Here is a 15,608-nt window from a genome sequence, read left to right as displayed (position 1 = left end):
TTAGACACTCATTATGCTGTACTGAATCTAATACCAGGAAAGACTTCTATTGTTTAAAAGATATTTACTAAAATGTTCATTATTATAAACGCATTTATGCGTTTATTTTTTATTTTTTCATAAATAAATGTTATTTTGGAAAAACTTTTAATATAGGGAATGTTTGAGATCGTGATAAACGGCATCTCGAAAACCGCGTTCGGTTGCATGACAGCGTATGCACGCTTGCGACAATGAATATTCGCGTAACATCTCGCATTACAGAAATCGCATCGCTGCAAATTCACAGCATGGATCCTTCCAATATTCGCTTTCGAGAACATTCTGTAATAACAATTCTGTGACAATAATAAAGTCAAGCTAACGGTTCGCAATAACAAGGTCTCAAACAAAGGAAGGATACAAGCTGTAAACAATTCTGGCGAAAACATGTAACAATCGTCGGATTGAACCATGACGCAAGCACGGTGACGTAGGTCGCCGAGGGCCAGTCACCTTCCCAAAAATGGGTGAAAATTTCTGGAAAGAGCCTCGTTTCGGGAGGTGATAAAAGCCCTTCGCCGTGCCGCGGATTAATTCAACAAACTCTGAATCAAAGAAAAGGTACTTGCTGTATACGGGACGCTAAAAGTAACCGACGAAAGGGAAGGTTCGACTAATCGGAGTGTTCGGATATATCCATCGTTGTCGTAAGCGCTATTGCTGCTGTTACTGGTCAGTACCTCTACTGCAACTGCGGCTGTTAGTACTACCGTTGCTGCTACTGTCGGCATTAAAGTCGTCGATGTAAGAAATTTCCCTACAATGGATGATTTGATTTGCGTTCTGATTGAGCTGCATCTGCAAACGACAAAAAACGATTCCCGTTGTTCGAGTCGATGCTGCGCCTTCATATAGCTACCCCTTTCGGTCTTGGCCCGTTCGATTTCTTCTTCCAACTGCAAACTCTCCATCTGCAAGAAGAGTTCGTTCTTCTTGCCACAGAATTCCGTTTCACCACCTTCCAGTCGTCTTTCCAAATGCCTTCGAGCTTTCTTCAACCTATTTCGCTCAGCCTTTGAAAAAGGAATTCCACGTAATTCTTTAGGCAAAGAAAATGGAAACTTTAGGATAGCGTCAGTAGTTAAAATGCTAATGTCTAAGAAATATTTTTGAAGGTAATAAACTGTAATTATATCCGCTTTAACAAGAAACTCAAATTTGAAGTCTTCTAATCAATTTTATTGGTGTTATGATATATTTCATGTTATAATATATATACTATACACGTAAGTATAATTAATAGTATAGTATATTCATGTCTGCACGCATGTCTAAAAATGTACAGACGTTTATAAAATATTTTTTAGACACGTATGTCTAAAAGAGAATCACTAATTTTTTTTATAATATTTTCTTTTACAATGCAAGATTACAGACTGATAAAAAAATAAATGAACAGTATAAAAAACACTTATAAAGCGTATATATGCAACTTCTATATAATCTCTCTTCTTCAGTGTTATTTATAAAAATAAAAGAGTAAACAAATCTTTCCTCTTTCTCTGCGTGTTTGTGTGTGTCAATTATATTCGTAAGCTTCATAAAATTGTGGGCAACAACGAAACTTTTTAGACTAATTTACGTGTGAATAATTCGACAACGGTTTATTTGAAATATGTGGTAAAAGCAATGTCTTCTTCATAAATCGAATAACTGATCAGCAGTGGCGGATTTACCTTACACTAACTACGTTGAAGCGTAGGGTGACAGAGATTTGGGGGCGGCGAGATTGTAATTTTCCTTTCCAAACTTGGTGAGCATGAGCCCTGTCCTAGACAGGGTTTAAATTCGTATAGAGCTTCACGCTTCGCTGGTTAATCTATGTAAAAAATGCCAAAAGAAACATATTTTTGATAAAATATGTTTCTTTGAAGATAACTTTTTTTTATTAGTTCCATTCTAATATATTATAAAAATATTTAATAATAAAACAATTCAAAAAATGAGTTGATAATTAAAATTGATCTACAGCCAAGTTTGAAGGGCGGCAAAATTTCAAATGCGTAGAGCGACGCCGCGACGGAGTTTGGTAAATCCGCCACAGAATTGATGGTAACATAATTTTGCTGTATCTTCGTATATATTTATTGTAAGTAGACAAATTAATTAATTTGTTGATTCTCCAAGGAAATTAGTGCACGCTGGACAATAATGCCTGTGGATTCGACTAGAATCCGTGCAGTAAGGACACGGTGCACAACAACAGCATCTGCGAAAAGACGTCAGATTTAATCATACTTTTTCTGGTAAAATTCTCTTACCCTATATTTCGAAATCTTACCCGCATGCACAGAGTAGTAACGCAAGCAGATGTGTTTTCGTGTTTGCTTCCGACACTACGCGCGTACTTGTGTCAGCATGGCAATGTGGACAGATTATATATTGACTTTCCTTGCTGAACACCATCCTCGTTAAAACCGTATGTACCGTTTCTGTGACCACATTAAAGTAATATTAATCTAGGATAATTAGGTAAAATATTGCCTGTATTCATTATTGTATGTATGCATTTATATAATTTATTACTTAAAATTCTATTTTCATGATTTTATACACTTACGTGGTAGTGGCATTATCGGTGGTGGCTGCGGATTAGGGTATGATGGTGACGTGTAACTTGATTGTTGCTTCTCTTTTTCCATTATAATTGTCTACTCTTTCGTTATTATCTAATTGCAAAGAAATACAAGATAAATTATAATTTGATGTAACGTTTAATCATCTGCTTGTATCTAGGAGGTATCTAGGAGTATCTAGGAGTTCTCATGCCTTCTAGATTCAAGGTACCTCTCAGGGGGGGGTACAGTTTAAAATATTAAATATCATGTGATTAGGTAAACTCGGACTCGGTTCTTCGTGGTTATGAGTCTGGCATTTTACCACATTGAACCACACCTCTGATTATATTCTTAGTGCTGCAGTATTTAGTTTTCAGAAGAAGTAATTCATTGATTTCAAGTATTTCATATTCTTACCTAAAGAATCATATAGTAAACTAGTTTATGAAAATAAAAGTAATTACTTGTTCGCTGAGATAACATTGTTTTTAAAATAAATATATTTATTTAAATTAAAAACATGGATTTACTTGAAACAAGAATAACTTTCTGTTTTTTAACTATATCTTGTTTCTTTTGATATAAAGTAATATTCTTAAAAGAAGAATAAATTCTTCCTTTGAACACAAAATGATGAGATTTTCAAAGACTTGTGCCAAGTATACCTTGAAATTATTACTAAGAAAATATTTCTTTATTGAAGAAAACTATTATTTAAAACAAATAAAATAAAATAAGTAATTGTCTTACTTGGCTGTAGAATAATATTTTTCTATGTATATATTTCATCATACCACTAAAACATTTTATCGCAATATATATAAGATTGCAATGTTGTTGAGCAATGGAGTTGAAAAAAAAATAACAATAAAAGAACAGATCAAGTAATAAATAGAACTTTGAGATAAATTAATGTCAATTGCATAAATAAATTATATTTAATTAAGCTCGTGTTCCACCAGTGGAGACTGCTGACATAAAATATACGATTGCAAGCAGAAACCGAGCGTCATTTCGTAATCATTTAAATGGAATGTATTACTTATTTAAATAGTTACGAATGACAGATTCTGCTCGATTTTTGCAGTCACTATCCATCATCTTCACCGATCATACATGTGTGAGCACATAAAGAGACAAAGAGTAAAGAAGTCTTATCACTATTCAGAAAGTGTAATATAATACTTCCGATAACTAACCATAAACTTCGTAATCTTTTGAACAAATAAAAAAATAATAAATAATATTGATAGCTACTGGTAAAGAAATATTTGCTTCACTATTTCCTAATTCTTTTTGAGGAAACCACTGTAAATTAAACACATCTAAATACGTCATTATATTGAAACTTATACAAAGTATGTATTATTACGAAGAATATGAATGTTTCTATTACGAAGAGTATGAATAATACATACAGGCAGTGCGAAGATAAATTAACGGTAGAACCATCATATTTATGACACGCGCCAGGTGCCAGTCTCGCACTGTTAACAAGACAACGAAAGAAATGTTTCTTGTGGCAAATCGTGACAGGCGACAAAAAATTGATTTATTTACTACGATAACCCTTATCGCAAGAAATCATGGGCGAATCCTGAGCAACTGATGACCTCAACATTAAAACGCAACGTACACGGCAACATAGCTATATGCTTTTCTGTATCTGGTGAAATAAACATGGAGTACTGTAGTGATTATGAGTGGTGGACTTCTCAGAAGAAATCCACCCGGTAGACTGGATCAAACAGTCACAGTGGAACGCTACGTATATATCAAATAAACTTTAATCAGGCACTTCGAGAGAAACGTCCGGCATGTAACTCAAAACGATGCCAAGTTATTTTGCTTCAAGATAACGCGAGGACCCATGTAGATCAAACAATTGCTATACTTTTCCTCTCCAAATATCTTACCGCCGATTATCACTTTCGGTCAAAACAGCACAGCCTCTCCGATACACATTTTGGAAATGAAGCATGAAGCTAGAAAATGAGTCGATGAAATTATCAAGCCAAAAGACGAGACATTCTTTCGCTGTGGCATCTGTATATGCTGCCTGAAAGATGGCAAAAGGTGATAAACGGTAAATATTTTTATTAAAACAATTATATTGTTTTTTGCATTAATAAAAGAATTTATAAACTCGCGGCACAATAACTTATTTCTACTTTATATTTATGTATTCTTCCTCTTTTTTCTATTTTCTTTCTCTTTCCTTAGTATCGCGCGTTTTATATGGAACAGTCTAAACAATATTAATCAGGTCGTGCGAGTCGTACGAAATAAATTATTCCTGCTCTATTTTTCTCCCGCTTTCTTCTCTCTCTCTCCTGAATTAATATTAATTATTTTTTATTAAAATATTAATTAAAATATTTATATTAATAAAATTAATAACAATAAATAAAAATATATAAAAGTTCTCTTGAATAAAATCAAATAATATTAACAAATTTGGCAATAAGAGTCAGTCGCGATAAGACAGTTAATGCGCTACAATATATAATTTATTACAATCTATAGACTAAGATTAGCGTACATTTCGACCTGCTCTTTGGGTCATCTTCAGCACATAGCTTAGTAAGTCGGAATTTAATTATGCAGCCAATCAATTAAAACACGAATTACCTTACATAAGTCGAAATTTAACGCAGTTAATCAAATAACAGTTTGTAGATAGTCATTAACTCATATTAAATATCATCATCTCTCACACTTAAAAGTAAAGGCGAATGTAGGTTTCGAAGCACATCCATCACGTTGAAGATACTTGGATTTGTTAATATTATTTGATAAAATTAATAACTTTTCACATATGTAAAATTAACACCTATACCAGTTGAAATCAGTTGACAGATATTATTGCAACTTTATTTTATTTTACTTTATTCAATTTCCATTACGATTGACAAATTGACAGTAAGAAAATAAGAATTTTTGTTTTCCAGAGCTATATCATTGTGTCATAATTGTTGGTTTAAAAAAAATATTAAAACGCTAATCGCGTAATGTTTCTCAGACATAGTTTGTCAAACGCAGACATAAAATAAATCGTCGTTAAAAATAATTATTTATTCACAATAAACGCAATTAAAAAGTAAATAATTTGCATCACACGTAAAATATTCCTTTAGTGCTAATGATTCTAACTACAGTGGTTTTACTTTTAATCACAGTGGCGAATCTCAACATGTCTGCTATCATATGTATGATGCATCGATTCTCAAGAGAAAATCATACATATATAACACAACTTTATATTGTTATATGTACATGTGCAGCACTTTATGTAACGTGTTCGATTGCCTGTTTACTATAAGGCCCGTTCTCTCAGTTCACTTTTATCGATAAATGCGCGCATTCATTTCTGAAATTCTATAGTATATATAACATAAACTATATACTAAATGCGCGCATTTATGATAAAATAAACTAAGAATACGGACTTATCTGTGCGAAAGTGAAAATGTGCAGAATGCTCTGCGTACCCGCAAAAATAAAGCCTGTAGCCGCATCAATCGTTTTCCAGCGGTAGCCAACGTGTTAATTTCAGGACTTACAATAACTTTGCTCCAAAATCAAGGTCTTGGTCCGTCTTCCTTTCAAACACGAGTTATTTCTTTGCAATAAATTCCGCCAAAAACTTTTTTTTTGTTGTGGGAATCATAACTATAGCTTATTACTTACGAATGTGTTCAATTCTTGGGTTTGGTATCGATCTATTAATAGGTAAGCGTACCTGTTGTGTCAAAGAACGCTCGTTTGAGAACGTTTGTTGGAGAACACTCGAATACTCGCGGCTCGCGGCGCGCACCAAAATCGCACTAGTGCCATGAAGTTATCAGCGGCGAATGCGGTACATACATGTGAACTGTATATGTAAGCCAGTGCCGCGATTTCGTGGAATGTCCCCACCACATGGGGGACATAAGATGCTACTACCACATGCATTACATATCGGTATAGCTTCGGCTTCTGCTACATCGATATATCGTGCATGTATGTATATAATAGTGGTGTGAATCCCCATGCCAAGTGGTAGGGATTATCACATCTCACCGATTCCACGAAATCGCGGCACTGCTATACGCTGGTCCTGTGCAGGGTTTAATTGATGTATATGTCATAAAAAGAATCGCATATTCTACATAAAAATCTGAGTCAAAAAGTCCTTTACAGTTTTTGGATATCTTTAATGCTAAGCAAGATATTACAAGTTAAAGTTTGAATAATTTCTCAAATCAAGTATACCCATAAATGAACTGCATATGTCTGCATATTTTGTAAACAAGAAAGACATTGCTTCAAAGTTTGAGCCAAGACTATTTGTATTAAAAAGCAATATAATATCAATTACTGAAAAGTTAAATAATTTCTACTTTGTCTAACCTCAATCAAACTTTTGTTAACTGAATCGGTGATCGATTCAATGGGTAGAATTATCTACAGATTTCTAACTCTGTATATAATTCGTCGTGTTTGTTGCTAATTTAATTTTTTCTCCATGTGTCAAACAATAAATTAATATCTATAATACAGTCTCTATAAATATGCAATTATAATTATACTCTGAATTAAAAACCGAAAATTATTTACGCGCTATAAATATCTGCCAAAGTTACAATTTTCTGAATTAAGAGTAATTTGTTCTTATTACTAATATCGTGTATGATTGCTATCTATGTCATTTATCATGCATCTAACTTTATCAGTTTCCGATTTAAAATGGTAATAAAAGTTATTTTGTTTTTGTTAAAAAACGAGAAAATATCTTATCACAAATATCCACTGCCGCAATTACATCTTTAAAATACAAAGCTTACAGTCGAATAATTGCTCTTTGCTAAGTTTGTGTGTCACCCTACGATATAATATTGTATTTTTAGAATCCGCAAAAACCACGAATTGCAATTGACACTTTGATCAAATTACGATTAATTTAATTGATGATTAATTTATTAAATAATACGTTTACAATTTTGTCAAGATAGGAATAATGTGCTCGAGCAGAGGAAAAAATCGGAGATGAGGCGCATGAGAAGGACTTAATACGAGAAATTGTCTTTGGTTTATAGTCTATTTACACTTACTAAAGTCTATTTACAGATATTTACAAGTCTTTGAATTTAGATCCCGCAACCATGTATTGCGGTAACGCGAGTCCTTGAATTCGAGCTAAGTAACGAACAACTTTCTGGGATTTTTTAATACTGCCGGATGAATCGAGTGCGGCTCCGCGTGCGGAGATCCGGGAATTTATATGAGCGCGTCACGCGAACTCCAGATCCTCGCCTTCTCCGGCACGAGCCGAAAAATTTGTCGAGCTAATCGGCCGCCGACCTACCGAAATTTCGTTTGATTTGAACTCAGCTGATTTCGAGGTCGACAACCAATCAACTGTTTTCAAAAGTCAATTTGTTCTGAAAACTATCGTGACAAGTATACGAACGTAATAATTTCTCATATTGTTAGAATTAAACTCACCTCTTCAGGAGTGAAGCAATTCTTTGTTTCCTTCAACTTTTCAAAATTATTTTCCCGTTCTTTCAAAGCAGACAGTTTTGCTTGCTTCTTTTTGTCACAAAAGTCCTAACACGAAACGACATGTTGATAAAATAACGTATATACATTTCAACGTATGAGATTAAATTATTTTAAGATAGGATAGATGATAGAAAAGATCTTGATACCCTGTAGCTCTCCATAATAGTTTCCACTAATTTCTGAATGCAAATTGCATATTGTTGCTCCGCTACTTCGTCGGAGTAAACGTAATAATGCGGTTAATTGCTTTTGGCTTCATCATCTTTTCGACTCTAACGCGCTTAGTCATTCGAGATAAATTTTGGCGTCATTTTTTAGTGAGTGACTTATATGTCTGCACGGAAAAAAATGATGTTGTATCAACAGCATCAGTGTAAGTTGAGATAAAATGTATTGATGCAACATTAATATTAATGAATAAAAAACATCAAATAATTGTTTTAATAATTAGAATATTTCGTTCAATAATATCCAATTGAATTAACTATTTATGTTTGTGACAGCCTGTGACGTCGACGTTTAATTTAACGTTTAATTGAAGCAACTTAATTTGTTTTCTGTTACTACGTTTACGCGAGTGTTACTTCTGTAGTAACTTACGATAATTTACTCGTTTACGCGGAGTAAGTTACTACAAAATCCCGTTTACGCGAAGGAATTATCGTAAGTTACTACAGAAGTAACGCTCGCGTAAACATAGTATGTGTGAGAGATCGGTTTCGAATCTACAAGGAACGAGTGGATGAAAAAGTTTGACCTCGATTATGACAAACACGGGTTTGCCAGTCTCCGAAATTAACGGAGTACTTTGCGTTATTTCAATGTCCGATTGAATCAACTGTTCAAAAATAAATTAAAGAAACTTTTCTTAATTATGACGATTTTTTTAAAGAAAGCGTTATATACAATGAATGTTGCAATTATTTAATAAACGTTATATTCTTTTAAATATTACATCGTAGCAACCTTTTTCTATTCTCGTTCTTTTAAATCTGTACTCTAAGGTTCCATAAAGAAGATATCCTTTTCTAAGTCAATCTTCTCGGTCACGCTTAACGCGTCATGCGTATACAATTGCGCAACTACGCGAGTGCTTTTTACTATAAAAGATTTGATTAAAATTTAAAGAGGATGTATCTCTAAGCTTTAATATAAATATAATTATTTATCATGTATTAAAATAAATTTGTTCGCCGGAAGTTCGCTCTTACTTCCCGGGGAAACAAACTCTGATAAGCACGACGTAACACTGATAAAGCTGACATTTGGCCGATTCTCCTTTCCGTTGTCTAACGCTGCTCTTTTCCGTGTTCACCATAAATTAAAACGGCCAATATTTATATCTTTGGATGTAATTTTGATATTTAACACGAATCGTTCGGTCTTTATATTCAAGAGATTCCAGTGAATTTGTTATATACTTGACAAAATGCTTCCTCATTGCCTCGCTTCCCACGTCGCGCAACATGCTGCGATTCATAAAGTTCCACTCGATCCTAGCACACTCGTCCTGGCAAACTTTCTTCTGTAAATTACACGTTAAGTACTCCGTTGGGTCAAATTGCGAAACGCCGCGCCCGTTTTAGACAGCCCACCTGTATATCATATGTCGAATCCTGCATCAAGCGTATTTCTCACACGTGCATAATCGTGGCCGAGTTTCCATTTAGACATTCCGGCGCGACTTGATAATTTTGATAGTGTCCCTAAGGTAAATGTCCCTATGGCCGACACCTATAAGGCCGACCCAACAAAAGAATGGCGTTGTCAAGCGTGACAAAAATAAATTCGATAAAGAGTTTCATACTGGTGGATAGCTTCATCCATGCACTTTCCAAAAATCGTAGGCTCAATCCATTCCGTCAAGTATTTTTCTAGATAGAGAAGAATAAAGGCGCACTAGTGCGTGCCCTCTCTACCGACCAGCTGTGTCCAATTTTGACCGGGCATGTCCCCATTACCGATTACCTTTTTTCAGAGCATGCGAGGCGGAGGTTTCAACCGAAAAGTAAACATAAAAATAAACATAAATCAATGATAAACATGATAAATACACATAAGTCATGAAAAGGTATTTTTATCAAGCCAAACCTGGACGACGACGACGACGACGATGGCGATGACGGTAACGACGGCGACTCTCCGCGCTTGGCAGCGTACGAGTCGCTGCTGAGCTGATAATTGCTCGCGCGTCGCCTGTCCATCCTGAACGAAGGGAAACGCTCGCGGTAACAACGGCTCGCACTGTGCCAGAGCTTACGCACGTAACCGGTACCGTGGACGTGGACGACACGGAGGGCCGCGCCGAGCTCGTGAATCGCCTCCCGCAGGTAACCGAGAACGTGATACGCGTGCGGCGACAGCAGACTGTCGTTGACGAGCAGGCGTTGTATATCAGCACGCACCCACACGTCACACTCAACACCACGGCGCCGCGACTACCGAGATCCCACATAGTACTGCCTCTAAGCGGATAACCTCACCGCAGCCGTCGGCTTCCGCAGCTTCGATGATACTGACGTTTACGTGTATGGTACTGGGGACATGCAGGCGTTTTGCTGTGTCTGACCTCGACCATCGAATAAATAAAAAAAATGACAGTTTTTGACTAATTTTTTTTTTCGAATATGGCAATCAAATTGTAACAAACCATTTAGCGCTCGGATTATTCCTTACAAAAGGATTTTGAACGAAATACGGACTATTTAGGCGACCGACAATTCCTAACCTCACTCTTAAGAATACGCGTGGATGGTGACGTGCGGCAAGAAATGCGAAAAAAAATATATTTAACTATTGTACTTACTCTGCACGTTATAATTATTTTGTACTGCACGAATTCCTGAATTTTTCCACTGCACTAATGAACGTGTTGTTGAATCAGCAGCCTCGTAAACAACGTTTCACGTCAAAAAAGTCGGTAGAGGGAACATGATCGGCCATGGGGACATTTACCTTATATAATTTATGTTGGTGAAGATTGAGCGTGAAAATCTCGTTCTTTCCGCATCCTGAGGATCTCGCTCGATACTATACTCGCAAACAGGGGCATATTCTTCTTTCATTCGTAACGCCCGTTGTATATCCGGTCGTTACCCCCTCTTATCTAGGCATTATTGGAGAAGATGCCAGTTTTGCAGAGATAAACATATAACCAAATCGTAACTTTTTAATGATAACTTTTAGGGTGGCTATAGTTATGTAGAAGCTTAAGTATTATTTTGCAAAAATCCCGAAGCAATTATGACGTTGGATTATTCATATTTCTATACTATAGCAGAGAGAAACCTGAGAGAGGCCATCTCGGCGTTTTTCGTCAATTTTTGTGTGTCGCATTTTCCGACGCGCCGCCTGAGAAAGTGTAACTCAACTACGTCGTTTCGCTCGGTAACCGCACATGGTTTGCATCCGTGCTAATGGTTCGTGTCCGAACTAGCCAGTTAGAGGTGATATGCTGCGGCCGCGGCGCACAGTGGAGCCGTTTGCGCGAATCGCGGAAAAAATTATGTTACTTGTGAAATATGCAATGAATGATCATAGAACCTTTCAATGTTGTCTTACAAAAATTGCAAAAGTGTATATTTATTAAAAATTAATGATAGGAACATTTGATTGAAATTAAATAAAAATTCAATTTACATTTAATTTACGTATAAGAGCAAAGTAATTCTTGCGTCTCATCGCTTAAGTCTAAATTTTTTTTATGTAGTTTACTTCTTAAACTAGTTATTAACGGATCGAATGACACGAGCATCATATGCATAACATCTTCATTTGTAAACAGACGGCTACATTTTCTACTATGATTAAGTCGATATCGTTTATAGTCCTTATTTCTTGCCTCTTGAGCTTCTTCCGATAATGTCCCAACAGGTAACGCTGCATTTTCCAAGACATTTTCTATAATTTCTTTACCGTGAAGAAGAATTTTATGAACGGTAATTGGCATAAAGTACCAAGAATATTTTTCAATAAATATTTCCGCTGCCTTGTACGCATAAGAACCGAATTTTTCTGAATTTATTTCTTTACCACAATTAATCGTTTGTAATATTGTGGAAAATCTTCTGATCAATTCCTCGTCAACTCCAGTTATTTCTGCTGTGATTTTTGGATCAGCAAAAAATCGTCGAGAAGTATTTCCGTCATTAGATAATCCGGAACCTTGTTTAACGATGTCTACTCTCAGTCCAAGTTTATTATTATAAAAAGCGTCTTGTATTCTTTTTTTTGTTTCTTCTTTTTAAACGCGTGTTTCTGGCGTTGTTGACCACTTATTCTTGAAAGACAAATTGTAGGCAATATGTAATATACATTCCATGAATTTGATTCGTGCGTGCAAAAGTGACATTCCTAATTTGAGTGCTTCTTTCCTTTGTTAGACCTTTTATTAATTTCTGTTAAATTGTTTCATTTGAGATGGTTTAGAACCGCAAATGAAGCACGAAGATGATGAAGGCGTGTGGGTTACAGCTTGAGCTACCTTACCGTCTATCATCGTAAATATCATTTGATGATTTATTTTGAATGTGGTTCCGAACTTTTCTATTTCTGTTTCTCGTAATTCAGCAATTTTGTCATCCATATGTTGTTTTTCACTTTTTATTTTTTTAGCAGTTTCTTTTGTGTATTCAAATTGTATTGCTCTGCAATATCTCGTTGAAGAAGGTCGATCATTATTCCAAATAATAATATTTTTATCGTAAAATGAAGTAAGACGTAAAGGCACCATCTGTGACTAGTTAGTGCCAATTGTTATAAAAGACTTTTGCAGCAACAATGCACTCGAAACAACAATTATCCGTTGCGTTCCTTTCTCCTTTCAAGACATGAAAAGCTTTTCCATCTCCTATCAAGAATTAGTCACAGATGATGCCCTTACGTCTTACTTCATTTTACGATAAAAATATTATTATTTGGAATAATGATCGACCTTCTTCAACGAGATATTGCAGAGCAATACAATTTGAATACACAAAAGAAACTGCTGAAAAAATAAAAAGTGAAAAGCAGTGTATGGATGACGAAATTGCTCAATTACGACATCCGACGAATGGCGGACATGAGCGCGGTTAGAGAGTGGGTGACGGAAAACCTCAAACAGGCCAGCCAATAGCAGGCCGCGAGGTATAATTTACATAGGCGGCCGCGCAGATTTCGCGCCGGCGAATTGGTGTTAAGACGGCAGCATGTACTGTCGTCAGCAGCCCAGAATATTGCGGAAAAGTTGGCACCGAAGTTCTAGGGGCCGTTTAGGATCAAGCGGGTGATCTCTCCGGTCGTTTATGAGCTTGAGCGGCCGGACGGATCACATGTCGGGAAGGTTCATGTTCAGGACCTAAAGCCTTATCACCTTCCTGCCCCCGATGATTAGGGTTCGAGTTGCCGATACTGCCGAAGATACCGAGAGCCATGTAACCCCTGTCACATATAGGCTGGGTTCGGGGAGCGCGCTTTTAGCGCTATGAGCGTGGTCTGTCCTTGTTCAACTTTCAGTAAGTAACAGAGACAGAATGACGTTGTCAGCGCTAATAGCGTCTCCCCGAACGCAGCCATAGAGGGTGATGCAGGGACGTTTGTTGTGTTGTCTTTATCCTCCTACCCACCTGCGGGGAAGAATTTGTTTCGCGAGCGGAGACGCCGTTTGGGTGTTACGGTTCGAGTGGAGGTCGTGGGCGTTCGGTTCGGTATCGGTATCCGGAATCCGTGATGTTGCCGGCGGGGACAGGTTGCGAGAGTTTTCCGAGTGGGCAGAGAATATGACTGATTTTGTTGATTGTGGCATGGTGGCATTGACCGGTGCCGAAGTGGTGGTTGCGGTTGTCGGGGCCTAAGTCCCCTCGGCTCTCGTCTGGGAAGGGGGAGTTGTGACGTGATAAAGTCGCGTCCTCCACCCAGACAGTAGCTCGGCCGAGGGGAAGGTCGGGGATGGCGCCTCGGCCCGAGTAGGGGAGGGTCACTCGTGCTAATCATTTTTTAGTTAGATTTTGTAGGAGCGACAGGCGGTGCCGGAGTATGAAATCAGGGATGATGTGAATGTAACGACCGGAGTGTCGCAACGTGGGAAGGAAGGACACGGAGGGAACGCTGGAAAGAGCGGTTGACCGGCGGGCGGATATTTTACGTTGTGTCGTGCGGGCAAGTATCGTCGCGCTTGGTCGCAAGGGACCGTACGATTGCGTATTCGGGAATATTGCGTGTTCGGGAAGATTGTTATTACGCGGCGTTGTGCTTTGTGAACTCGCGTTGTATGTGCCGTGCGGTGCGTGTGAGAGACACCGTAGATCGGATTTATGCGGGGTGTCGAGATTGGTAATTGTTGCGTGCTCAGATTGATGGTATTGCGTGCTCGCGGTCGTCTGTACGTTTGTTAACGTGCAGCGTCACGACCGGGAAAATCATTGCGTATTCGGATTGACGACATCGTATATTCGCCACGGATTGGGACCATTGCGTATTTGCGTTCATGCGGATCGTAATTGTCGGACTCGTCCGGGAGTTCTGCGGGTATTTCACGCCGTCGTCCGGGCAGGCATCGCCGTGCCCGCTCGAAAGGAGCGTCTCGCGGGCATAAGATTGTCGCGTGCCCCGCGCATGCACTAGCTACCGATTCGATTTAACATCGGAATTTTGTCTTTGATCTACCGTTGAATTCCCACCTTATTCTGTTTACTATTTCTCTGAAATATATTTTTGTCACTGTTTAATTTGTGTTGATTGCGCTACGTCCCTCCTCGCTCTTCCTCAAAAGAACGTTACCAACGCCCTGAGCTCACGTCTGGGTAGAGGTTATTGAAAGCAGACCTGAAGTCACCAAATGTGGTGCGCGTAATCGCACCTGGCGCCCATCGGAATAGTTGTATCGGGAGGTATTGTTGAGTTATTAGATATTACAGAGAAATTTGCGGCCGCGCCCCTCCGGCTAGCGAGACCAAAGGAAATCGGGTCGCATATGATATAATATTTCTTAATGTCTCGTGTGGTGCAAGTGTACTGAAAAAGGGAACTTGTCTTTTTAAGTATACTGTTGAAACAACACGCATAAGTTAAAATCAGCTTTAAGTATTATCTTTATAAAAAGTGAACTTAAAGTATATTTATAAGTATTACGTTTGTTAAAAGTAAATTTAAAGTATATTTGCGACTTGCTTATAAAGTTTTTATTGAGGTTAATAACTTGAAGAAAATTTTACGCTCGGCTGTCAGTATACTATTAGTCTACTATTATTACGGTTAGTATACTTTATAATACTTTAAAATACTTTAAGTAACTTTAAAAAACTTTAAGTAAATTTTTTAAACCCAAAAAATATGAACCCTTAAATAAAAGTAACACCCAAAGAGAATAAATCCCATATTTAAATGTTCTCAATTTGCTTCCGCCGATAATGCATACCCGCAAAAGAGAACATCACCACACACTATGCAAAGTATATATATATATATATATATATATATATA

General features: G+C 37.3%; 1 protein-coding gene across 11 annotated transcripts; it reads right to left on the bottom strand.

The window, feature by feature from the left end:
- Positions 1 to 1,939: 1,939 nt before the first annotated feature.
- LOC112465964 (lipopolysaccharide-induced tumor necrosis factor-alpha factor homolog) lies at positions 1,940 to 11,334 on the bottom strand. Of its 11 annotated transcripts, none has more exons than XM_025033796.1 (5): positions 6,343 to 6,883; positions 6,092 to 6,202; positions 2,603 to 2,711; positions 2,324 to 2,474; positions 1,940 to 2,251 (listed from the first exon to the last, which is right to left on the bottom strand). In XM_025033796.1, exons 3-5 carry the CDS (start codon positions 2,682 to 2,684, stop codon positions 2,149 to 2,151), a joined length of 336 nt encoding a protein of 111 aa, XP_024889564.1. In that variant the 5' UTR covers positions 2,685 to 2,711; positions 6,092 to 6,202; positions 6,343 to 6,883; the 3' UTR covers positions 1,940 to 2,148. The 11 variants fall into 11 exon arrangements, 7 of the variants coding, with proteins under 7 accessions (XP_024889564.1, XP_024889565.1, XP_024889563.1 ...); XM_025033797.1 differs by having other exon boundaries at positions 6,092 to 6,198; XM_025033795.1 differs by lacking the exon at positions 6,092 to 6,202 and adding an exon at positions 4,517 to 4,659.
- Between the last annotated feature and the right edge of the window lie 4,274 nt (positions 11,335 to 15,608).

Source organism: Temnothorax curvispinosus, unplaced genomic scaffold (assembly GCF_003070985.1).
Source record: "Temnothorax curvispinosus isolate PA1 unplaced genomic scaffold, ASM307098v1 QBEX01015674.1, whole genome shotgun sequence".
NCBI classification, from domain to species: domain Eukaryota; kingdom Metazoa; phylum Arthropoda; class Insecta; order Hymenoptera; family Formicidae; genus Temnothorax; species Temnothorax curvispinosus.
Note: the sequence above shows the minus strand (reverse complement) of the source record. Positions and strands in the feature narration are given on the sequence as shown.